Source organism: Gopherus evgoodei, chromosome 4 (assembly GCF_007399415.2).
Source record: "Gopherus evgoodei ecotype Sinaloan lineage chromosome 4, rGopEvg1_v1.p, whole genome shotgun sequence".
NCBI lineage: Eukaryota > Metazoa > Chordata > Testudines > Testudinidae > Gopherus > Gopherus evgoodei.
This window is the reverse complement of record NC_044325.1, coordinates 78,298,263-78,322,318: the sequence shown is the minus strand read 5'-3', so window position 1 is coordinate 78,322,318 and position 24,056 is coordinate 78,298,263. Positions and strand designations below refer to the sequence as shown.

The 24,056-nt window shown below is 45.5% G+C and overlaps 2 protein-coding genes across 6 annotated transcripts in view; one reads left to right on the top strand and one right to left on the bottom strand.

The window, feature by feature from the left end:
• Positions 1-13,679, top strand: part of TSPAN18 (tetraspanin 18) — a 188,182-nt gene extending 174,503 nt beyond the window's left edge. For 2 of the 3 annotated variants that reach the window (XM_030559983.1, XM_030559982.1), the window contains exons 7-10: positions 3,196-3,294; positions 4,643-4,822; positions 8,782-8,865; positions 10,396-13,679. In XM_030559983.1, the coding sequence (XP_030415843.1) occupies positions 3,196-3,294; positions 4,643-4,822; positions 8,782-8,865; positions 10,396-10,443 (411 nt within the window). In that variant the 3' untranslated portion in view covers positions 10,444-13,679. Of the gene's footprint in view, positions 1-3,195; positions 3,295-4,642; positions 4,823-7,981; positions 8,034-8,781; positions 8,866-10,395 lie in introns of those variants that run through there. The other variant, XM_030559984.1, reaches the window with a different exon arrangement.
• The window catches only part of TP53I11 (tumor protein p53 inducible protein 11), a 61,918-nt gene continuing 38,707 nt past the window's right edge, over positions 846-24,056 (bottom strand). For 2 of the 3 annotated variants that reach the window (XM_030559985.1, XM_030559986.1), the window contains exons 5-7: positions 23,856-23,952; positions 21,983-22,084; positions 17,847-20,035 (exon numbers count right to left, since the gene is read on the bottom strand). In XM_030559985.1, coding sequence (XP_030415845.1) covers positions 19,902-20,035; positions 21,983-22,084; positions 23,856-23,952 — 333 coding nt within the window. In that variant the 3' untranslated portion in view covers positions 17,847-19,901. Of the gene's footprint in view, positions 1,056-17,846; positions 20,036-21,982; positions 22,085-23,855; positions 23,953-24,056 lie in introns of those variants that run through there. The other variant, XM_030559987.1, reaches the window with a different exon arrangement.

The following is a 24,056-nucleotide window of genomic DNA, read 5'->3' as shown; positions in this document are numbered from 1 at the left end:
GCACTTTTAGGATTAGGGGAGACCCAAGTTTAAATCCCTGCTCCACATCAGGCAGAGGGAGTGAGGAGTTAAACCTGAGCTTCCCACATCCTGAATGCATGCTCTAACCACAGAGCCAAAGTGTACTGGGGGGTGATACCACCACTTCCTCCTCCTCCTCCTGCTTATTTGGTGAGGAGTTAGCTGTGCTGACAAAATGGCTACCAGATCAGACCCTCGAGACAGGTAGGGGAACACCTAGTTGGTGAAACACACTGGAGTTTAGGCATAAGTTAGGCTCCAAGCTTCTGGGTGGTGTCAGGACTGACTGTCTGGGCACACGCCCAGCTGCCAAAACTTGGGCACCTTGGAATTTAATGGCAGACATTTAGATGCCTATAGAGTTAGGCAGCAGCAGAGCAGGGTTTTTGTGAATGACAGTGGCACCTCAATGTTGGACTTTCGTGTCTAAAGTGGCAATTAGGCAGCAAAGTCCCCTTGGAATCCCATCTTGTGGAGCCTACAGTTCACAGAAAGTCAGTGAGACTCTTAAGTTTTAGCAAATGTTACTCAGAGTCAAGTTATATTTTGGTTCATAATTTAGATTTTTAAAACTGGCCTGTACAAAACCTGTCAGGGAACAAAAATAAAAAAGGTGAAACTCTAGCCACACTGAAGACAATGGAAAAATTCCCACCGACTTCAGTGGGGTGAGAATTTCACTTAAAGTTTCCATTAAGTTTTGTAATAAAGTTCCAGTGGAAACAATTGATCTTTAAATAAATACACACACCCTTACAGTGTTTGGAACTCCCACATTGCATCACTTAGAACCTGAAAGCAAACTGACTTTTTTGCTATTTTTATTTATTATATTTACAATTGCTTGTTTCACATCCACAATGCATTTTGACACTGAATAGTGCACAAAACAAAGTGGTTCCTTTTGCAAAGGGCATACAGTCTTGGGCCCTGATCCTGTAGTATATGAGCTGGGGTCAGACAGCTGTACCTATGTGAGCCTTGTTGACATCAGTGGAGTTCTGGGCTGACTGAGAGGTCTTGCCTGGGTGGATCTGAGAGAGAAAGAGAAGATAAGACTTAATGGTGCAAAAAGGATCCCTTAAAGTTTTTGTTATGAAATGACAGCAGGACTATAAAATTGCCTCCAAGTTTTCAGTTTAACCGGACTGTTCAAACTTTATTTTTACTGTTCCTCAGAAAAGAGGTGATAACTAAACATAGGATTTGATTGTTTCAAGGTCTCTGTTGTTGTTGTTGTTGTTGTTGTTGTTGTTGTTCTTTTTACAGGTACTTTGAGGGAAATTATTATTAATTTTTTTTCTGTTTTACAATAAACAAAAATAAACCTGATTCATTGATTTTCAGGCTGAAGGAAATTTAAAAAAAAAAACATAAATGGTGGAAATGCAAAGTGGATTTTTAAAATTCTTTCTTTTTCGATCATTGTTAGTACAATAGACAAAGAAATGCTTGTTCTAATATCTACTGTTAAAGTTGACAGTGACCCTTTCCTTTTTATTACATGAATTTATATCCATCTTTGTTCACAGAAGGTACAATGACAGGATTCAGAGTAGCAGCCCTGTTAGTCTGTATCTTCTCAAAAAGAACAGGAGTACTTGTGGCACCTTAGAGACTAACACATTTATTTGAGCATAAGCTTTCGTGGGCTACTGCTCACTTCTTCGGATGCTGTAGCCCATGAAAGCTTATGCTCAAATAAATTTGTTAGTCTCTAAGGGGCCACAAGTACTCCTGTTCTTTTTGAGAAGATACAATATTAGTGTGTCATTCTGATCTCATGTATACCAGAAAAAATCTGGAGTAATTCCACTGAAGTAAATTGAGATTATACTGGTGTAAATGAGAGGAGAATCATGCCTTTCAGATATGAATTTTCCAAAGTCTGGTAGATTTAACTGCTGTGTTTATGTGGCTTTTCAGATCTGTCTTTAGTGTCCCTTTTAGTCTTTTGTTATCTGAAGCTCTTTTAAATAGCTCCATATGTAAAAAAATTAAAAGAGAATGTTAACTTAAAAATATATGTAGAAATCAATTTTTAACTTTTAATTCTAAACAAGTCCAACTGGTTTTAGTGAACAAGTGCCATTCACCAGGGATAATGCTAAGGTGCAGTCAGCATTTTATAGATGTCAGTATCTCCTCTACATTTTATAAAAGCCTGGCCACGCACTGTAAAACTGAAGATGCAGAAGAATGCACAATGAAGGGAGCACTGGGTGCAAAATCCTCACATGCCAATCAGTATATTCAGGCATAAAGACCCTCCCACATGCACAACTATCCAGCCCTTGCACACAACATGCACATGGTGTCATCTAAACCCTGCACATGTAATGCGCTTTCCACACAAAGCATGAACTCTTTTACGGCCTGATCCAGCCACCATATGAGTCAATGTAAAGAAACCAAATTACTTCATGGGGTATTGCATTAGGCCAGTGGTGGGCAACCTGTGGCCTGCGGCCTACTCACAGCCCATCAGGGTAATCTGCTGGCAGGCCGTGAGACAGTGTTTACATTGACCATCCACAGGCATGGCTGCCCGCAGCTCCCAGTGGCTGTAATTCACCGTTCCTGGCCAATGGGAGCTGCGAGAAGCAGCATGGGCCACAGGGACATGCTAGCTGCTGCTTCCCACAGCTCCCAATGACCAGGAATGGTGAACCATGGCCACTGGGAGCTGCGGCCCGCCAGCGGATTACCCTGACAGGCCGCAGGCTGCCCACCACTGCATTAGGCTCTTAATCCCTTGCAGGCTTCATCTTCATAGCTGTCTATAGTTGTGGTTTGAACTGAAGGGCAGATCTGTTATAGCCTGATCCTGCAAGAGCCTGCTGGAAGTTGATGAGCATTGTTAACTCCCACTGAAGCCAATGGGAGTTAGGGATGTTCAACACCTTTAAGGAGGTGCTAAGCACCACCACCTCACATCGGGCCCTTAGTTTCCAAATGGGCAGCAGATGCATTGTTCACCCTAAAAGGATACAGAGCTAATGTCTGTGCACCAAAGCAGGGAGCCCCTAGTTTATAAAATAATTTTAGTTTAATCTGTCAGGTGCTAATTGCACAGAATCTTGTATCTACACTTAGATTTGTAATGAATAATAGCATTCACCGGAGTACTTTGAATTGAGGTGCTGGCAATAATCTGTGTTCCGTGTATTTCAGTTGACCAGAGAATTCTTCACCAAGGAGCTAAAGAAGCACTATCAGGGGAACAATGAGACCGATGTCTTCTCTTCCACCTGGAACTCGGTTATGATCACAGTAAGCTGGTTTGCTCCTGGATCTCCTGGTGGCAGCTAGCTCTGTCACTAATTTAAAGGGGAGCATTGACCCAGTGCTGCAGCCTAAGCTTCCCTGCTGTGAAGCGTATGTTACTGCATACAAACTAATCTGAATTGTACTTATCAAGTAGGAGTTAGATTAAAATTCTACCACCAACACCTCCCTTGATAAAAGTGCCGTAGTATTTGAGCTGTCTGCAGAAGGGGGAGAGTACAGTGTTGGAGATAGTCAGCTAGCTGGATTGGGCAGGGGATGGGCCATCACAAGAGACCCTTGCACCTCTAGGATTCTGCTTCAAATCCAGGTTAGGTCAGCTATGGCCAAAAGTTGTTACTATCTCGTGGTTTTTCAATCGTCCCAATGCAACGAGTTGGTGGCTGATAGTTTACAATGTTTTTGTAGTCGTATTGGTCTCAGGATATTAGAGAGACAAGATGGATGAGGTAATATCTTTTATTGGACCAACTTCTGTTGGTGAGAGAGAGAAGCTTTCGAGCTACATGGAGCTCTTCTTCAGGTGGCTTATAGTCTAATTACTAGTATAGAAGTCCTTGCCATCGTAATTGGGATGCTCAGCGGGGAAGTCAAGGATTGCTGTAGAGTCTGAATTCCCCTCTCCTAGAAGTTGTCCCCCACTCTCTTCTCCAGTTGCAGGAAGTAAGGGCTGCGTGTGTGTGGAAAGTTTGCATTAGTACAATTCATGCTGTGCCTATTCAGCAGATAAATACATGACATCAGTCTCCACAGCTTTCAATTCAGTTTTAAAATTAAAGAAAGCTGCCCTTAATGCTGATTCAGGAATTTAAAGAAGAAGATTACATTTTATGCATGAAATGTTTAAACTTTTTCCAGCCTGAAAGGTGGTAGATGCAGCGAATCACTTGAGTACTTGCAGTGGCCCTTCAGTGAATTATCTAGTGCATTCGAGCTGGTATGGGAAGAACCAGCAGCATCTTGGATATCAGCCACAGGGAGGACTGGGAAATAAGGAGTCTGGATTGTATTCTGTGCTCTGCTACTGATTCACTCTGTGATCTTGAGCATGTTGCTTTGACTCCCAGTGGGCTTTGGATCAGGCCCTTAATTTGTGTGTCTGTGTCCCCATCTGTAAAATGAGGATAATGATACTTTATGAAGTGGTTTGAGATCAATGGATGAAAGAGGTTCCAGGATAAAAACACAAATGCAGACACATTGCCTTCACTCTCTCTTCACTGACCCCCAACCCTTCACACAAAATCATGACTTCAAAGGGATTTGTGGTGCTTCCTTTCAGAAGTGACAATGTGGAACTTATGGATTTCTGTCCTTCCTGTGTCCCTCATAGTTTGGCTGCTGTGGAGTGAATGGGCCAGAAGATTTTGAAACAGCTCCTCGTTTCCGACTCCTCCATTCAGATGATGTGGTACCAGAAGCTTGTTGCCAGCGAGAGCTCCAGACCCGGGATGGGGCATTTGTCAGCAAGGAGGACTGCCTCATGGGGAAAGACATGTACCAGAACCGACAGGTAAGGGGAAATAATCCCGGGGCTGACAAGTCCTTCACCTTGAGCTTTAAACAGACTGTGGTAGGAGCTGATAGAGTTTATGGGTCCCTGTCATGGTGACCGTAACTCAGATCTTAAACATTCCTAAATGCCTAAACATTGCATTTACACTGCCTGCCAGCTGTTGGTATCTGTGTACAACCTGGGTCTTTTCACTACATCGACTTTAAATATACAGCAGCAGCACAACTTTGTGTCACCTATAGCAATTTGCGTATTTCCCCATATCTAATGGATGCAGAGAGTTGGTGTCAAAGGTTTATGTAACTTTTTGTTGCATTTTCCAACCTTAAATCTGCAGCTGAAAACTTGATTCTTGTTCCTCTTGTCTTTGATTCTTTCACCATCTCTCATTGTTGTTGCTATTTACATTGCACAGAGTATTATGGGTCACAAAATTCAGGAAAGGGCCATTTATGTAGTTATTGGCTTTAAAATAACCCCCAAATCAGTGCTCTTGAACATGATGCAGAATCAGGCATTGCTCTTTTTGCATAGTTGGCAAGACACTCGGAAATCAAATACAGACCCAACCTAGGTCATTAGTGACTCAGCGTCATTGCCATCTATTGGCTGTATAGTGACCCAAGTTTGGAATGAGTTTTGTGAGTCTTGTTCCTTCCAGGAGAATGTCAATCACAAAGAAATTACATCTACAATCAGAACTTATTGTCACTTGTTGGCCCTTTCAACAGAGAAGTGAAAATTGAATGAGCGATGGAGATTCAAATGCCCTCTCACCACTAGTGATGGTCCCTCCAAGACAGGAGATAGGCACGTTGGCGGAGTCGGGGGAGAGAAGCTTGCATTGCTGTGCCCTTATCATTCTGGTTCTGGAGATAAACAGACTATTTCAGTCTCCTGGGCTCTCAGTCCAGCACCTTCCATCAGCCCAATTTTTAACAAGGACATTCAGTATAATGTCACTTTTTTCTGGCCTACACTTTACTGGGCCTCCTAGTTAGCCAAATCCAGACTCCCTATCCCACCTCTACAGAAATATGCACCCTACACTTACCCAAAGCACTCATGTTTCGAAAAACTTTCAGCAAAACAGACTTGTACTTTGGCTGGCTCTTAATGGTTTTCACCCAGCATTAGTGGGACAATTGAACTGTATGAAATACTGCCGCCTCTTCTAAGCAGCACTGGTTCCATTTCCAGCACTTGACAACAGATTGCAGATGAGTTTAGAACCAGTCTGTAAGCTGTTCCCCAGTCTGGGAGCTGGAAAACATTGGCAGGGGCACTCTGGGTGAGAGATCGTAGCAGACGCTGCAATACTGCTTCTGCCAGATCTGATTGCCTCAAGCACACAAGGGAGAGAGAGAAGCAACAAACACTCTGGGGAGGGGGAGGAGTGAAGACATAAATCTTGACAAACAGGGCTAAAGAGGACAACAAAAATATCTCTCTTCCTATTGTTGCAGTTCTGTTTGTGGTGTCACTGGAGCATATTGAATCCATACGTTCCCATCTCAATCCTTTGGAAAGGGAGATTTTTGTTACTCTATGTGTGTTGTTGCAATATATTGGTTGGAGAAAGAGCACATGAGACAACTGTCAGAAATAGTCCTAACCAGTAAAGGAGGAGGGAAGTTCTTTGAATTTTGAGCTCAAACATTCCTGGACCAAAGTCAAGTTCTTGGCGAGCAGAGCTGCTTGGCGGATGCTGGCCTCATTTGTGTTGAAAACTTTTCTTGGCATGCTGAACCTGCTGTGCAGCAGGGGCAGTTCAAAGGGGGCTACCGGGGTAGTTGCTAGAGCTGGAGGTGCTGCCACACCCTCTGGTCTGAAGTGGTCTCCATCATATACCGGGTTCAATGGCTCTCAGCAGCCCCACTATACAAATTGTTCCAGCATTCCTGGCTATGGGAGACCCTCAGGTTAAAGTTGGAGTTGTGTTTGAATAAGCACCCAAAAGATTGGATACTTAGTTCTGCCAAACTGAGCTGGAAGTCAAACAAGAACTGTCTACAGGGTCTTGTCTGCTCTAGAAAAGTTAGTGCCAGTAGCATAACAACTCCTACCATAGTGTAGCTGCCACTGGTACTAGCTGCAGTGTAAAAATCAGTACAGTCCAGGCTGAGGAAATATGACACAGTGGTAAAAGCACCTGAGCCCTGTTTATGCTGGCACTTGCACTGCTGCTGATAAACCTGTTCTAATTTTCCCTGCATCTTTTGACTCCAAGGTCTCTGAACAACTAATGTGTGCAGAACACCATCCAAAGGCCAGTAGAATGGGGTGATCCAGTGGTTTCCTGACAGTGCCTCGTACTGTTGTATTGCAGAGGTCTCATTCTGGGGCTTGCAGAATAGCTCTTTTGGCCAATGTAGGGAAGTGCCATTGATGGACTCTGGAGAGAGCCATAGCAGGTGGTAGGCAAGGTCACTACAATAAGAGGCCCTTGAGAGTAAGGGATACTGAAATGGGAGGATGGTGGAAGACTTTGCCCCTATCTCCAGAAGGAAGAAAGATCTCTCAGTTAACACACTCTAGGTTATTTGCCACTAAAAAGGATGTTCCCTGTCCTTTAGCTAAAGGACTTAATAAAGCACTTGAGGTCTTGTAAAGTGCAGTCAAATACAGCAATGCACAAGGAAGCACTCTATAAATGCAGGTGTATACTCCATCCACTGTCCCCAGTCTTTGACTTGTGAGTGTCTTTGTCCAGCTATGGCTCATTGCACAGTTTCCCTTGATACGGACATGCAGCAGTTTTGCTTGCAATGTGCTCCCCATGGGTGTTCGAGATTTTTTCATTTTTCTTCACCCAGATGACCTTTCCATCATCCCTTTATTTTGGAAGGTCTGGTTAAGACCAGAATCAATGACATGCTCAGTAAGGCCACTGATTTGTTTTTTCCATTTCTGAAGATAAAAATGAGGTGATTAAAACAGCCCAGGATTCCATCTGTGTATGCGCAAGGAGAGGGAGAGGGGGTGTGCTTGCAGGGATGTGTGGGTGGGTGTACACAAAGGGGGTATGTATGGATGAGTGCATATGTGAGTGTACATTTGTGTATGTGTCTCAGGGAAATGTTCAGTAGGAGGTATGGATGTTTCTATAGAACAGACTCTGATGTATCTGTTTCTTTTCACACAACCCATTTGCAGAAATTTGCTAGTTTGTTGGGGGATTTTGTGGACTGAGATTTGGATAAACTGGTGCCTCCCAGAAGAGTTCTTCTCTCTACTGGAGCTTTAACAGGTGCTTCCCATGTTAATAATAATTAATATTAATGACAACAGATAACTTTTAGGATAAGATTGACTTTGCACTTCAGTGTTCCCATTTATGCAAGGACCTCAAAGCTCTTAACAAGCATTAATTCTCCCAGGAGAATGTTAGGTAAGTAGGATTTGACCAGTGTTACAGATGGGGAAACTAAGGAACAGAGACAGTGACTGGCTCCAGGCTGCCCAGTGAATTATTGCCTAAACTCGGAATAGAACCCAGGAATCTTGACTCATGGCCCCCTCCTCTACTCCCTGCAGTAAAATGAAGCCTCAGTGAAACCAGCCTAAATAATAGGAGGCCCCCAGTCTTGTTCTGTCTGGTTTTGTCCATCCTTCCATCTCAACCTATCCTATCCTTGCTGCAGAGTGAAAGCTTCTCCAGTGCTACTCTTCTCTGCCCTGCTGAAGGTTATGGGCAGTGTTGGTTAGCGGTGGGTTAAGGCTCTGTTAGCGAAGTCCATCTCCTATCAACTGCAACCTCAGCCTCCAGGGGCCATCTTCCCTAAAGGCCCCACGGAGTGGGTCTCTCTTATTCATTGTCTGTTGATTGGAGGTCATGTATCTGGTTTCTGGGTCTGACATGCATCAGGTACACAAACAAGGTCCATAAGCAAATGTCTGCAGAACAAAAGGGGTTGTTGCTTGTTTGTTTTTCACAGTGGTGTATTCTTTCCTAGGGCTGTTACACTGTGATCCTGAACTCCTTCGAGACCTATGTGTACCTTGCAGGAGCTCTCGCCATTGGTGTTTTGGCCATTGAGGTACTGGGAGCAGTTAATATGCTAAAAATGCAGTATCTATACAAGTGTAGCCGGTAGCATGAACAGGACCCTTCCCTATCAAAAGGCAGGGAGATTATAGTCTAGTAAGTAAGGGCTGGATTTTCTGTCCGTCTGCATGCAGGACAGAGAAATCCCTCATCATACTAGCCTGCACTGCCATCTGGCGTTAGGCCTGGTATAAAATTACAGGTCCATAAGAAGCAAAGGCTTTAAGGAATCCAGCATTTTTCCCAGTAGTATCCAGAGGCCCCAGTCAGGCCCTGTTGTGTTTTTCCATAAAAGAAATGGTCCCTGCCCTATAGTGCTTAAAACAAGATGAGATGAGTGAGTGTCACAGACCATTGGAGGAGAGGATAATAGTAACACAACCATGTGGTCCCAGGGGATAACTAGAAGCACATCTTGATTAATGTGTTTCAAACTGTGCCTTTTTAAGGGGATCTGTTTACAGTTTGAAACTATAGTGGCCTGAGATGATGAACATATACAGTATGGCTAACCCCAAATGTTCAAAAATCATGAAGAGGTCACCAAAAATTGAGATTAGCTCTAAAATCATGTAAAAACAATAGATCTGGTGTTCTTTTTATTTGCCTTCTGCTTTTTGAGCCTGTATGGTGAACTGGGGTCACAAGCTACAATGTATTTGAAGCTTTCTCCAGTCACAAGGGCTAGAAACTTATTTTTTCTTTAGGAATGAAGGCAGAAATCATTACATATCCACTTGACTCCAGGAGCTGGGACTTTAAGGAAAACAATAATTATCATGAGACTCTTGACAAAATCATGAGAGCTGGCAACACTGCATGTATCTCCATTATAGAAAGCATCCATATTTGGCTCTTTGGGGTAGACATAAGCAGAGCCAGGTTTCCATCAGAAAGTCAGCCCTACTTGAACATGACGCTACTTTGGGACACTGTCACAGGGACTCTGGCATGTGGTTTCCTGATACACCCGAGTTGCTGCTACCACAGCAACCTAGGCTGTTTCCAAATTGTCTGCAAGTGTGCTGGGCAGGGTACACTGCTAATCTGCAGGGCTCCCACTGTCCACTCTACACCCTCCCCTGCTCCCACTGCTGCAACGGAGCTCACTCTCCAGCCAGAGGGTGGAATACTTTGCTGTTCCCAGTAGCTGCAGCTCCCTTCAGCAGGAAGGTAAGCCACCCTTACTTCCTGAAACTCCCCTCTAGAGATCCAAGTGCATCAGCCCCACCCACATTGCCAGTGTATTTGTTGATAGTGGGTGGGAATAGGGTTTAAAGTAATGGGAAGAGTGGAGAGGAGTGTAGCCCCTCCTCTGCTAAAATCCTTTCCTCTCCCAGGCTTGGGTAAGCAATGCCTTGTCTTCTCTTTCTCCCTGGCTGGCATGGGGAAAACTCCCCCTCCTCATTCAGTCTATATTAAGTCAGGGCAGTCCTAGGCCTCAGTGAGGGTTTTTCATTGTTCTGTAAGATGTGGCTGATGGCTGTGTTTTGTTTGTCCTCTCTTTCTCATCCCTTTCCAGCTGTTTGCCATGATCTTTGCAATGTGTCTCTTTCGAGGGATCCAGTAGGAGGTACCCCCTGAGCAACTGCGATGCTCCTATGTACTTGGAAGAAAGACCGAAAAAAAGAGGGGGAAAAAACTTTATTTTTTTTAGCAAAATGGAAACAAAAAAGGGTTGTAATATATGAATGACCAAATGGATTGTACTTCAGGGGTGGGAACTTTGAGGTGCTGTGCACTATACTACACCACACCCACCTTCTCCCAGAGCAACCTGCACAGATATTGATCAGGAGAGAAGTGCAATGAATTGCACTAGAGACTGACGGAGTGGGTGGGAGGGAAGGCGACTGAAATGGTCCCCATCAGAGCAAGACACTGCCTAGTATATTCACAATTGTATTGTTTTAGATAGCGAAGAAAGAGAAGAACTGTATAATGCAACACAGGGGCTCGATTCAGTACCCAAAGGAAGCAGGTCAACCACAGCACATGGGTGTAAAGATCAGGCAAGTTTCAAACGACCAGACAAAAAGGGCTTTTGATACACGGAAAACTGTGGCAGCATTGTTTACTAATTTCCATTCTGGTCTAAAGTTTTAACTGCTAGCCAGGAAATGGAAGCACATGTTCAGTAGAGGGGGTCAACTACCATCACTTAACACCTTCAGGAGAACCCTTGGACTACTTGGAGTGGGGCATGCCTTTTCCCTGGAGTCCCATCAAAGGGAATATGACCCTGTGGGAAATGAGGAAGATCCTCCTCTAATGGGGGCTGGCAGAGGGCTGAGATGCAATCAGAAATTTGGTGCATACCTTTCCTTATTTACTCTGTCACTTTGGTTTTCTGTTCAGTGTTTTATTGGTGAAGAGCAAAGGGTTCCCAAATCCTGATCTTACCCCTCTCTCCTTTAAAAATGATTGGTCTGGCCAAGAATAGCTGATGCTGCCAGCCTGATGGCAAGGGCATGTTGTTTTGTATTCTAAATCTTGGCCACTCAACTCCGACATGCAAAATTGTAGTTTGTACATTTGTAGTGCTCTGTTAGCTTAATGATCTGCACTGGGTCCAATGTTCCGTCCAGCCAGATGGGGAATTCCCAAACATGGTACTTGTAGCAAAGGGGCCCATTTGTAGTTGTCTCCCACACTATTTCCTTTGTGAGTCTTGTGGCTTCACTTATGATCTCAGAGTTTCCCTTTAGCTTGTCCCACGGGGCTGAGAAGAAAGTGTGTGGAATCAACTAAAGTCATTTTAATGTAGCCTCCTGGATTATTAAGGCTTCCTCCATTCAGATGCCACTTTGACATTTAAATAGTGTCATCCATTTAATCATTTAAAACCAAACCTGAGAAAAATAACTAAGGACCTTGATCGAGGTTACAAAGGATAGAACTGAGGCTCCAAGACAGGTGGAGTATTTACAGTGATAGAAGTGGGCCCATGTCCTCGGGGATTTCCTAGGAGGGACCATGCAGATACGTGTGACTATGTAGGTCATGGTGAAGCCTACCAGGTCTGCCTACTAATTGGCAAAGGACCTTGACTTAATATGCACCACGGTGAAAAGTTAGGCTGCTGAAGGATGAGAACAGGACATTAGAACCTCATGTACAGCATTTCTGAGGACATGTGGAAATCGCTTGGAGACAGGAGTCTAATCATCAGAGAAATCTGGGCATGGGCATGAAGAAAATCTGTCGCCACCCACAAATGAATTCAGCAGTGGATAAATGTTGGAATTGGGGCCATGGCTGTTGAACAGTGAAAGGCCTCAGATGCTGTGTTAAAACATTTATTGAAAGGGCTTATAGGTAATTACCCCTAGGAGCTGTTTTAATGATGCATTTGAGAGTAAAATTCTGCTCCTTTGTACAATGAGCTTTGCTTGCAAAACTGGCGGTATCTGCACCTGCAGGAAGTGTCTAATTTGTTCCTAAAACTTTGTTTGTTTTTTAATCAGCTGCACTTAATGGTCTAGCGTGCAAGTTGTTTTTCTGAGTGGTCAACCCACTATGAGAAGTGTGTGCATGGGGGGAACTGAACCATAACATTGTGCTAATCCACTAAGATGGGGACAGACCCAATAATTGATGTTCCTCTCTAGATACAGGTAGATGAAGAGAAAAGGCTGAGACACCCTGCACCAAGAGATAGTCACTGTGCACACTGGAGAAAGTGATTCCCAAGGGAGGAAAAAAACTGAAAAGAGCACAGTTGTTAAAGTGTGTGTGGGGGGGGGGAAGGGAAATAAGTAGTAGCCAAAACAACCACCCATTACTCCACTTATAATAGCCAGAGTCTGTAGCTGGCAATAGAACCTGAGTAGCTAACATCCAAAACACTATAAACAGCAGGAAAGTCTGTTCTTGTCAGTTGGTGTCTGCATCTCTTGCTGGGTGCCTAACATATGGCAGCTAGAATTCTTGGTATATGGAGGAGCAACCCATCTCCTTTGCTTTCAAAGTCCTCCCTTCGTCCCCTTAATTTCTTGCTCTATTGTGAAAGGTTCCCTTTGGCCCATATTGGGTCTTGAAATTTAGCAGATGAAGGGGAAGGCCCTGCCTGGCCTGGGGTTGTGTAATTAAAACAAAAACCACAGCTCTCTGCTAACAGCACAAAGAATATGCTTCAAACCCGGAAAGGACATCCTCTGGGTGTGCCTTTTCCAGAGTGGAGTCTGTCAGCATGTGCACAGTCCAATAGAGGAATAGGGATAATACAATAGCAAACCCTAAATGTTGCCTTTCCAGGCTTATTCCCCTTTGGCTTTCCCATTTATCACTTTCTTTTATCTTCCTTTTTTTTAAATTAAATTCTCTCCACTCTTTTCTTCTGAAATGGTTCTCTCTTTCCTTCCCCCATTTATTTGTTTCTCTTCTTTGTGTGTCCCTTTCTCTCTCAGAGAAAAGAACTTTTCTTTTTTCCATCTTATTTTCTCACTCTCTCTAATCTCTCCCACACGTCCCTCTTGTCTCTTCATTTCCTTTTATGTCCTCCCTGCCCCTGTTGTGCAGTTGTCATCTCCCCCCATTCTCCCCTTAGGCAACAGGGGATGGATCACTTGATAATTGCCCTGTTCTGTTCATTCCCTCCGAAGTACCTGGCACTGGCCACTGTCAGAAGACAGGATACTAGGCTAGATGGACTATTGGTCTGACCCAGTATGGCCGTTCATATGTTCTTGCTGAAATCTTCATAGCCTCTCTTTAAAGGGCTAGAATCACAGGAATGTAGGACTGGAAGGGCCCTCAGGAGGTTATCTAGTCCAGTCCCCTGCACTCGTGGCAGGATTAAGTATTATCTAGGTCATCCCTGACAGGTGGGGTTTGTCTAATCTGTTCTTAAAAATCTCCAGTGGCAGAGATTCTACAACCTCTCTAGGTCATTTGTTCCAGTGCTTAACCACCTTGACAGGAAGTTTTTCCTAATATTTAACCTAAATCTCCCTCGCTGCAAGACCATTACTTTTTGTCCTGTCCTCAATGGATAAGGAGAATTTTCATCTTCCTCTTTATAACAACTTTTTACAAACTTGAAGACTGTATCCCCTCAGTTTCTCTTCTTCAGATTAAACAAATCCCATTTTTTTAATCTTTCCTCGTAGGTCATGTTTTCTAGAGCTCTATTTTTGTTGCTCTCCTCTGGACTTTCTCCAATTTGCCCACACTTCCTGAAGCGTGGGGCCGTGAACTGGACACACTACTTCAGAAGAGGCCTTATCAGTGCTCAGTAGAGGATTACCTCTCATGTCTGGCTTACAGTGCTCTTCCTAATACATCTCAGAATGATGTCTGCTTTTTTGCAACACCATTACAGTGTTGGCTCATATTTAGTTTGTGATCCACTATAACCCCCAGATCCTTTTCTGCAGTACTCCTTTTCAGGCAGTCATTTCCCATTTTGTATTTGTGCAATTGATTAATCTTCCTTAAGTATAGTACTTTGCATTTGTTCTTACTGAATTTCATCCTATTTACTTCAGAGTATTTTTCCAATTTAAGATCATTTTGAATTCTCATCCTGTCCTGAGACAGGCTCAAGAAACCAGGAAGCAGCACCCAGGGACGGCTCTATTTTTTGCCACCCCAAGCGCGGCAGTCAGGCAGGCTTCGGTGGCATTTCTGCGGGAGGTCTGCCAGTCCTGCTGAATTGCCGCCGAAGCCACAGGACCAGGGAGCCTCCCACAGAAATGCTGCCAAAGGCTGCCTGACTGCGGCCCTCACAGTGACCAGCAGGCTGCCCCCGGCATGCACTTGCTCTGCTGGTGCCTGGAGCCACCCCTGGCAGCACCCTCCAATAAAGAAATGGAGACAACTGTTAAGAGATGCACAAACCCCTCATGCAGGTTCCAACCATCTTGGGTCATCTGAAATGCTGGGGTTTGAGTCAAGGGGAGAGGTGAGGAATTTCCTCCATGGAATTTTAATGAACAGGAGACTCCAGAATGGGGAATCTTTGTTACTGTGAGACATACAAGTTTTATTTTTTGATCACCATGGTGTGTCACTGCCTTTGTCTGTGGTCTCATGCTGTATAATCAACAATGCTGGGTCCTGTTCTTCCCAAAGCTCTAGGCAGGAGCAACAAACCATTTTTTCCCTTTTGAGTTTCTGCTGTGTTCTTTTGGGGGCAGGGTGTTGAGTATAATCACTCCTCAGTTGAGAGCTCTGTGTAGGAAAGTGACCTATACGGAGTCACCACAGTGTTAGCCCCCGTGCTGTAGAACGAAGCCCAGAGCCCATGCACCTTTCATGTAATTATCCAAAGCAGTTTGTTTCTGTAAGTCCACCCCCTCCCTCTCTGTTATTTAACTCTTAAATTACTGTTGCGAGTGCCTGGGAAACAGCCTGCGTGTGAAAGAACGTTGAAATCTATTTTAAAAATTGTAGATGTTCCTTTTATTAGATAGTGGAGCTAATTTATCCTCTATTGCCTATTGTAATGCTTTTTATATTGAAAGGATTTTTTGTAATATAAACCAGAACACGAGCCTGAAGCATTCTGCACAATTTGTGTGCATTTCTTAAATAAAGGTATTGTGACAGTGCAGTGGGACATCTTTAATTTTCATTATTCACATGATTTTTTTTTATGTTAAGTACAGTCACTTTCTCACCAAAAGAGGAATAAACTCAGCTAAGATGAGGTATAAACTGAATCCAAAAAACCTAGAAGCTAGGAAAGGCTGGCTGGCTCAGGGAGTGGCAGTGGGACTAGAGAGCGCCTTTCTCCTCTCCAGTGCCAACACCAGCTTGTCTTGAGATCAGTAAGGGCTGAGCAGTGAAGTGCAGAGACCTGCTTGAATTTTTAGCCTCCCTCACCTTAAGTTTAGGGTTGTAAGAATCTAATGTTTTGGTTCCCCCCACTGCAGACACAGGAACCAGGTACAAAAACCATTTGCAGAAACCCACTATGTAAATGCAGGCTTGTCTTTGTTCAGAACTCAGTCACCTGGAGAATACCTCTCAGCTGTACAGAGGGCTGCACAAAACCTTGCAATGCTGTCCCTCTTTCCTTCAGGGTAAGTCAGGTTCATTATCCTCATTTCATAGATGGGGAAACTGATGCCTGGGAGGTGAAGTGACTTGGCCATGCTCATCTAGGAAGTCAGTGGCAGAGACAGTATTAAAGCCTAATTATTTTTGCCTCCCAACTGTGTTTTTGGCTGCTAGCCTATGCTGCCACTTAGCACTTGTCCTTGTGCTTCACAGTCCCTGTGAAATTTCAGCAAGGTGCTGCCCTGTACCCAGGGCCAGCGCTACCATTTAGGCAACCTAGGCAATGCCCTAGGGCACCAGAATTTTTGGGGGACGCTATTTTGCCAGGGGGGCGGCACGTGGGTCCGGTGGACCTATCGCAGTCATGCCGGTGGATGGTCCGCTGCTGGAAAGGCTCCAGTGCAGCTGCCGCAGTCATTTCAGCGGACGGTGCGCTGGTCTAAAGGCTCCGGCGTACCTACCGCAGTCATGCCTGCGGCACCTCCACCAGAGTCTTTAGACCAGCGGACTGCCCGCCGGCATCACTGCAGCAGCTCCACCGGAGCCTTTCCAGCAGCGGACCATCCGTCGGCATGACTGCGGTAGGTCCACCGAACCCACAGGGGGCGGCGAAATGGCCGTCCGCCTAGGGCATCAGAAAGTCTGGCGCTGCTCCTGCCTGTACCACCTGCTGCTGCTGCCCAACTTACCTTTATAGAGTGGAAGGAACCACCCAGCAGTGGCTAATACCTGGTTCATCTCTGCTGTAGGATTTAATTCTATAATACAGTTGTAAACTCTCCCAGTCAAGCCAAAAACTGAGGCAGCAAACCCCTGCTAGCTGTAAGCTTCTGGCAGTGCTACATGGTATTGCCTGGGTCCTTCCCTTAGGGATACCCACAGTGCTCCAGCCCTGATCCTGAAAATCCCTCTCACTGTCCCTTGTAGGGTCAGCCATTCCCCACCATTACTCATCACTAATGGTGGAGTGCACCTGTCAGCAGGTAACTAGTGATTGCCAGGGAGGATTGCACACACCCTGTCTCAGACAGGGTACATCTCTCTCTGCATTAGAGCTGAAAGGTATAAATTCCAGTCCCATGTGACAGCCCCACTGCAACTCAGAGAGATTTGATCAAGCTAGTACTCCAACTGGAAGTGCAGCTACAGCACACTTAGCTAACTTCCAGCTCCAGCGTAGACATACAGAGACAGCAGGACCACATGATGACCGTCTGGGTATGCATCAACCCTGGGCCCATGTTCCATATGCCCTCACTCCTCATCACTGTAGCACACTAATTTGCAAATGACTTCCCTCTACCCACCCCCACTCTTCCATCCCTGCCCCAGTCCCCAGGGCACCAATAGCACTTGGTTACATGAAAGTGGGGTGCGGGGGGAGAGACAATGAGCAGAGTAAGTTGAGTTTATGCTCCATTTGATCTCTCTCTTCTTAGGAGCAGGCCTTTACATTGATTAGCATTGACTTGCCCCTCTTGGCCAGTAGCCCTCTGTCCTGCCCCACCCCTCTGCTCTCTGCAGATCACTTACTTAGGCTAGAGGGGGCAATAAACATCAGAGAACAGAATCATTGTCTCAGCTACCAGTTTGGTTAAACACTTGAAATTATAGCAGCAAAAAACTTGACACTCCCATGCAGGAACCAGGGAGGGGGGCTGGGGCTTTTATGGAAGTTTAGGTGCTTTAAAACCCCTTTGGTAATCCTGAAAATCAACCAAGACTAGATTGCAACCAACCCTGAGCAACATGTGCTGGATGGTTCACTGCCATGGCAGATGCAGAGGTGGGACTTTCTGCCAGCGGTTCATAGCTAAAGCCCATTCAGCTATGCTGCATTAATACAAACTCAGCCCTGATGGCCAGTGGTGTATGCTAAGGGCAGCATTTTTCTACCCATACCCCCAAGAAAGATCCTTTCCTAGAACCTGCCTGCCTCTTCCTGCTGAAATGCAATTAACCCCAAAAGCCCAGGATCCTCTGTTACATGTTCCATTCCAGACAGTACCTCTGAGACTCATGATGAATTTTCATTATATAATCTTCTACTGGCCAGACTGGAGAGTTATACTCAGCCCCAGCATTAGCAAGTAACTAAGGTTCCAGAGGTTGCTGCAATGGGGCTAGGGCTCCACTCTCTTTTTTTTGTTGATTTAGTATCAGCTCAAATATTTTCAGCATTTCCACTTGACAGAATTGCAATGCACACAGCAGGCCAAGTTCATGGAGCTGTTTGTAAATGCCAGAAGCACGTAATAGAAACACGCTTTAAGGGCAAGCTGTAATGAAGATGCACCAGGCTTTACCCTGAGTGCTCAGTGGATGTCCATGTTAACTTTAGTGAGGGATTTTTTTCTGGCTGATGCTAAGAAGTGTTCCTTAAAGCTAATGTTCTTTAGCAGCCACCTTAGCTCTGTTGTTCACAGACAGTTCTGATTCTCAACAGCCAGGACCCTACACATTCCTGGTCTGTCAGCCCCCTCTGTTGGTACATGAATAATTCCATGCCATCTATCCCATCCTTTGGATTCAGTACAGTGGAGAACCAGCAGCATGGTACTGGAAAGTAGGTGGGGCAAGGTACTCTCTTCTCCAGGACTGTCACTAGAAGCAGAGCAGAGCCAGTGCTGTGGAGCCAGGGTTAAATCTTCCTCAGCCTTAAGAGCAATGGGAGGCAACAGTTGGGGAACAATGAAGTCCTGTTATGCCTTTGGCATGGCTGGGGAAGGCAAGAGGGGCCTAGTACTTCTCCCTGCTCAGCCAGCCATTCTTTATCCCAGCCAAAATAGGATCCTGAAGACATAAGACCTCAGCATTTGGTCCTTTTTTCTGCTGAATCCAAGAGGAAATTGGTACCTGTACAGTAGGAGGGGAGAAGACCAGCTGGCTCATCTAGTCCCTCACTTCACTAGAGCAAGAGTCACATAAGTACCCACAGAACAGTGATTTACCCCCTGCAGTCCTCACTGACACAAGCCTTTTCCTCACTCTTGCTAACAGTGAGGGGTGCTCTAGCATAGACAGGACATAAGGGGAGTATTTTAACCATGGCCTCATCTAGACCAAAGTAGGGGACTGGTTCAAGTGTCACTGGCTGATCTATACTAGTGTGTGCACTAGTGTTAGCTGCAGGGGAACTGCTCCAATAGGAATTAAGGAAGCAAATACGAGCAGCAGCCTAGGCTATATACCAAACTTCCAAGACAACAGGACTTATTCAGTCTTGAAGACTATTCAACACTCTTTACATTTCTTCCCTAATGCAACCCACATGTTCTTTCTCCATCTTTTTGCACCACTCTCCCTTAAGGAGATCCATACACGATTTGGACGTAGCTTGATGTCAAGTTTCACAGAACTGTGATGACAAAGATGCCACCCTCTTTGCTTGCTGTATTTAATCTAATGTGTCCTGTCAGCACTGCTATAGCATCTGTCAGCACAGAGTAAATACACTGGGTGTTGTCTCTAAAAACCACAACACTACCTGATTGGAGCTGTGGCAGCAGCCCTGCCTTAGAGGGCTGGCCAGGATTAGTTCTGCAGTCTACTCACTAAGCGGGGAAAAGGCTCTTCGTGTGAGTGAAAGGCAAATGAATAGCTCCAAGCCTACAGAAGCTGGATTGAGTCCTTTGCAGTGTGCCTTTGCTTCTTCTCCCCTCTGGGATTCAGTTTCTATGTGCTGCAATCATTTTGTGCTTTGCTGAAAAGGTTTCTGAGCTTGTGATTCCACTGGCCCATTTCCTCCATTGTCCCTGAGCCTGACTGGTCCTTACATCTTGTCAGCCTTCCCTGCTGCATTCACTTGCCTGCTCTAGACAGATATGGGGAGGGCTGTAGGGGTCAGCTCTCCCCCTGCACCTCATGTGGCAATGGTGCCAACAGCAGGTTTACACACTGATTCATGCTGGTAAGTGGAAAAGAAGGGAATTGCTTTAGAACAAAAGGAACCAAAACAAACAAACAAAAAAAGTGACATTACTAACAGAAATCCCACCCCTCTCCCCCAGAAAGCCTCAGGTATTAGACTTTCTTGGGTCGCCGTCCAACTTGGTAATAGTAGTAAACAGTGATGAGGGTGAAGAGGATCCGGCTGGTGAGGAGGAGCATGGCACCTGTGGAGATCCGGCCACTCTCGACAAGGGTGATGGTGGTAACTGAAGGAGAAGGAGGGAGACAAGGCACAGGTTGATAGTGAAATAACAGAGTACCGGTCTCTGTTGCCCTAGAGTGGAAAGTCTCAAAGAGATTTATCCATCCTGAAAACTACGAGACAGCCCTGCAATTTCTGCCCATCTATCTGTTTGTCTTCTAGCACTAATGTAGTGGGGCAGCAATTGCTGAGTCATTAAGCAACTGTGATTATCTCTCAAAGAAATATAAATACCGTTGCCACGTTCAGCAGTGGAGTAAGTTACATATGGGGTATGGACAGTGTCCCATGTATTGTGCAAGTTCAATCACAGAATTTGCCATAGCATTCATCCCTTGCCCTAGACTAATCATTTAAAATTTCACTCAGGAAAAAGAAAAGAAAGCTCTATCTTCAGGCAGACAGCCTGAAATATCCTACTCAGTGTTAATTCTGAAACCTACATCTGACAGCTTAAATAGCGTGTTTGTTATTTTCATTGCTGATTTTCTTCAAAGCAGAAATATTAGTAAAATGTGCTCATCTCAAACAAATGCCTCCAGCAGGTAATAAGTTGTAGCTATGCCCTGCCAAAACCTGCCACTTTCCCCCACGGCAACTCTACAAAGCAGTCATTGAGGTGTCTGCAAGAAACCGTGGCATATTGGAACCAGATGTGAACAGTGTAAAATATATTGAATTCAATATCAGAGTATGTTGTATTCATTTTCATATTTCATGTAATAAAAATCCCTCATTTTAATGTAAGTGAAGCTACCATACAATTTCCAGTCTGCCACACCAGTGCCACAGAATCGAGGGATCTAAATGCACAATTTAACTCCAGCTTGCTGCAGAGTGCCTGGGTAAGTGGGTCAGAAAGTGGGTGTTAGTGGTCCACCGAACTCTATTTTACCAATCTGGCATCCATAGGTTGCACACAACTATAACTTCCACCCCCTGTAGAAGGAATAGGGAGAGAGTAGTGAGAGACAGCAAGGAGAATGTAAGATTCTGAGCCTGATTCTCCACCGTCTTGTACAGTCATTTATTTTCTTCCCACTTTCCACAGCATGCTATTGTAACAGCATTGTTCTTAAAGGAGTGGACTACCAAGCCTATTCTGAGGCAGGGCCTGTTTAAGAGCAGCTGCTTGGGCCTGGTATTGGGCATTATCAGCCCTAGCTGGGGAGGTGTCAGGTGAATGATGAGCAGCTGATATCTGCCAAGGCTGAGAGACAGTGCTTTAGAAAACAGGTTGCTTCCGAGGCAAATGGTCTATAGGCAGCCTGGGGAAGAGCTGACAGGAACATGGAGGCTTTGGCAAGGACGTCCTGGGTCAGGGAAAAGGTAGCTATTGGATTTATGTTGAACTGTTTGAAAGTTGTTGGTACAATCAACAGTAGCCTACAGAAAGGGCCTGAACAGATGCAAAGTGCAGCATTTAAACCCTTCCTGGGCTGAGCAGGGACCCCACTAGCCTACAGCTCCTCTTGTGATTTTGTAGTGTTTTATGCCCTCTTTGCCCCCTTACTGCTCAGTTTGGGGATGACCACAAGAAGCCAAGTGGCAGAGATTCAGCCCTGCTGTGCCCAAGGCTGGGTGTTATGGTGATGGTCACTCCACAAGTGTAAGACTGCACTGATAACTTTGCCTCCTCTTCGATATCCTCTCTCTTCAGCCCATTGACTGGGTAAGTTTCACTCATGCTGAACACCAGAGGCCCAATTATGGTTTCAGCTTCACTACAGTAATTCTAGATAATGCCACTAAATTCAATGAGGGGACTCCAGATTTCCACCAGTGTAAATAAGAGCAGAATCTTTCCCCCAGTGAATGCCAAAGCAGTGCAAATTATGCTGCTTTGCCATTGGCAGCATTCCCTTCTTCCCAGGCACTTGTGTGGGGAAGGGACAGCCTATCAGTTGGCCAATCCCCTCTGTTTCCCTCCCACCTCAGTAGAGCTACTCACCTAGGAACTGTACCCCAAAGTAACAGGCTTCTGTCAGCAGGGTCCAACGGATGATGACCTTCTCTGATGTGTACAAGGCATTCCACATGATAAGGGAGAGACCTGAGACAAGAACACATAGCAAAACTGCTTCACAGGCTGAGAGATGTTGCAGGGGAAAGGGGCAGCTCAGAGACCCACCCCCCCTACAGGGAATCTCAGAAGTAACAACAACTAGTTCATGGAGCTAACGCTCATAGGCATGATAGAGTTGTGCTGGTGGAACTGAGTAATCTACTGTGGTGGCCCAAAGTTACAGAAGGAGTTGCTGCAATGTATTTGGATGAACCCACCTTCCAGGCTTGATACTGCTAGAGTGCCCCAGCCTGGATCCTGTAACCAAGCTGGTCTCCTCTGCACTTAGATAATATGGTAATGCGTGCACTAGAAATACAAACACTCCAAATATGGTGGGATGGAGAGGGCACCAGAGCAACTCATTGTGAACAAGTCCAGGGTCAGGGAGGCTGTTTACTGAGACATGGGTTTTCATGACATCCCAGTATGGAAGAATCACCTGCAGCTCTGTGCTTACCACCCCACATGATTCACAAAGCTGCCAAACTCCTTCTCCCAAAATCCAGATCCCAAATAGGCTTATTCCTGGAGCCAGCCTTTTGTCTTGCTTGGCTCTGAGTCATGTTCATGCCTTTCCCAGAAAGCACCACTGTTCAGCAGCCCTGGTACAGAGAGAGTGAAGTCTTGTCCTGGTCTTATATTGGAGGAAACCAAGGGAAACTAGAGGCCAACAAAAGGGGAGCTGTATCACAGCACTGGGGGTTTCCAAGATCGGGCTGTGTGTGCTGTGCTTCCATTCTGCACCACCAGGTGCTGCCACAGGCTAAGGAGAGGAGATGGGCAGCAGATAAGCAGAGAACAGCTTTTCCATATGTACCAAAACCCCTGATCCTGCTACCTACCAAGCACAATACCCTGGGGTGATTCCTGCCACCATTAAAAAATAAGACCTTGCACTTGGACCCACTGTCGTAAGCAGTCTCCAGCCATCACTCCCTCTGTACAGTATCCTCAGCATCCCAGTGACAGATTCAAAGAGTGAGCAGACCTTGTGGGTCTGGTCTGTGCTAGTGAAAGGCAGCAGGGCAAGCTTCTTCCCTCCCCCCTATACACACCACTCTGGGAGTCTGAACTTGCATAAACCAATTTATTCATTGTCATTCCCAAGAGAAATCCGCCAGCACTACATTTTCCCTAAGCCTCCCACCTTCATCTCCTCCACCCTCCAGTTTTGCTGCCACCTCCTCCTCCCCACATGGCACTGAAAAAAGAGCTGACTAGTGTTCTAATCTTTCCAGGCTTTCTAAGGCTGGAGGTTGCAGAACATGGAGCTGTGGGAGGTAGCCCTGCTTCCCCCAAAGATTCCAACCTCAGAGGGACAAGGGAATTGCCACACTGGAACAGGCCAATGCCTTACCTAGCCCAGTACCCCCATGTTCTGCATCAAAGCTAGATGGGCCATCTAGCCTTGTGTCCCTCGCCCTCTCCTGCTGAACCAGTTCCCATCAATGGCCCTTCCAGTCTAGTATTCCATTTCTGGCAGCTTGCAATCTCCTACCCTCACCCAGTGCAATACAATGTTAGAGACAGTATGGAGGGAGGCAGGTTTCTTGATCCTAGAGCAAGAAGGGAGATTGGTTTTGGGGTTTTTTTGCAAAAAGGTCCAACTACTTGAAGGGGAATTTACCCTGATTAACCCTCTGTCCTAACCCAGTCTGAGGTTAAGTCTGGAACAGAGCTTTCCTTTCTCCTCCCCGTTAGGATTTTTCACTCAGAGCTTCTCAACATCTTCCCTGTTAGTCCTACAATTACTTACTGAGGAGGGCTCCTCCGTACAGCCTGATGGGAGTCTTGCTGTTGATGGATTCTTCTTCAAAGACGGTATCATAGAGCTGATCAGGGAAGGTGAGAGCCTAAAAGGAATGGGAAGGAGACCAAGCGTGTCTCAGTTGCTCTGCATGAGACTGGGTCACTTGAAGATGATAAAAGTAGAAGAGCAGCAGCTCCCCCTGGGTTG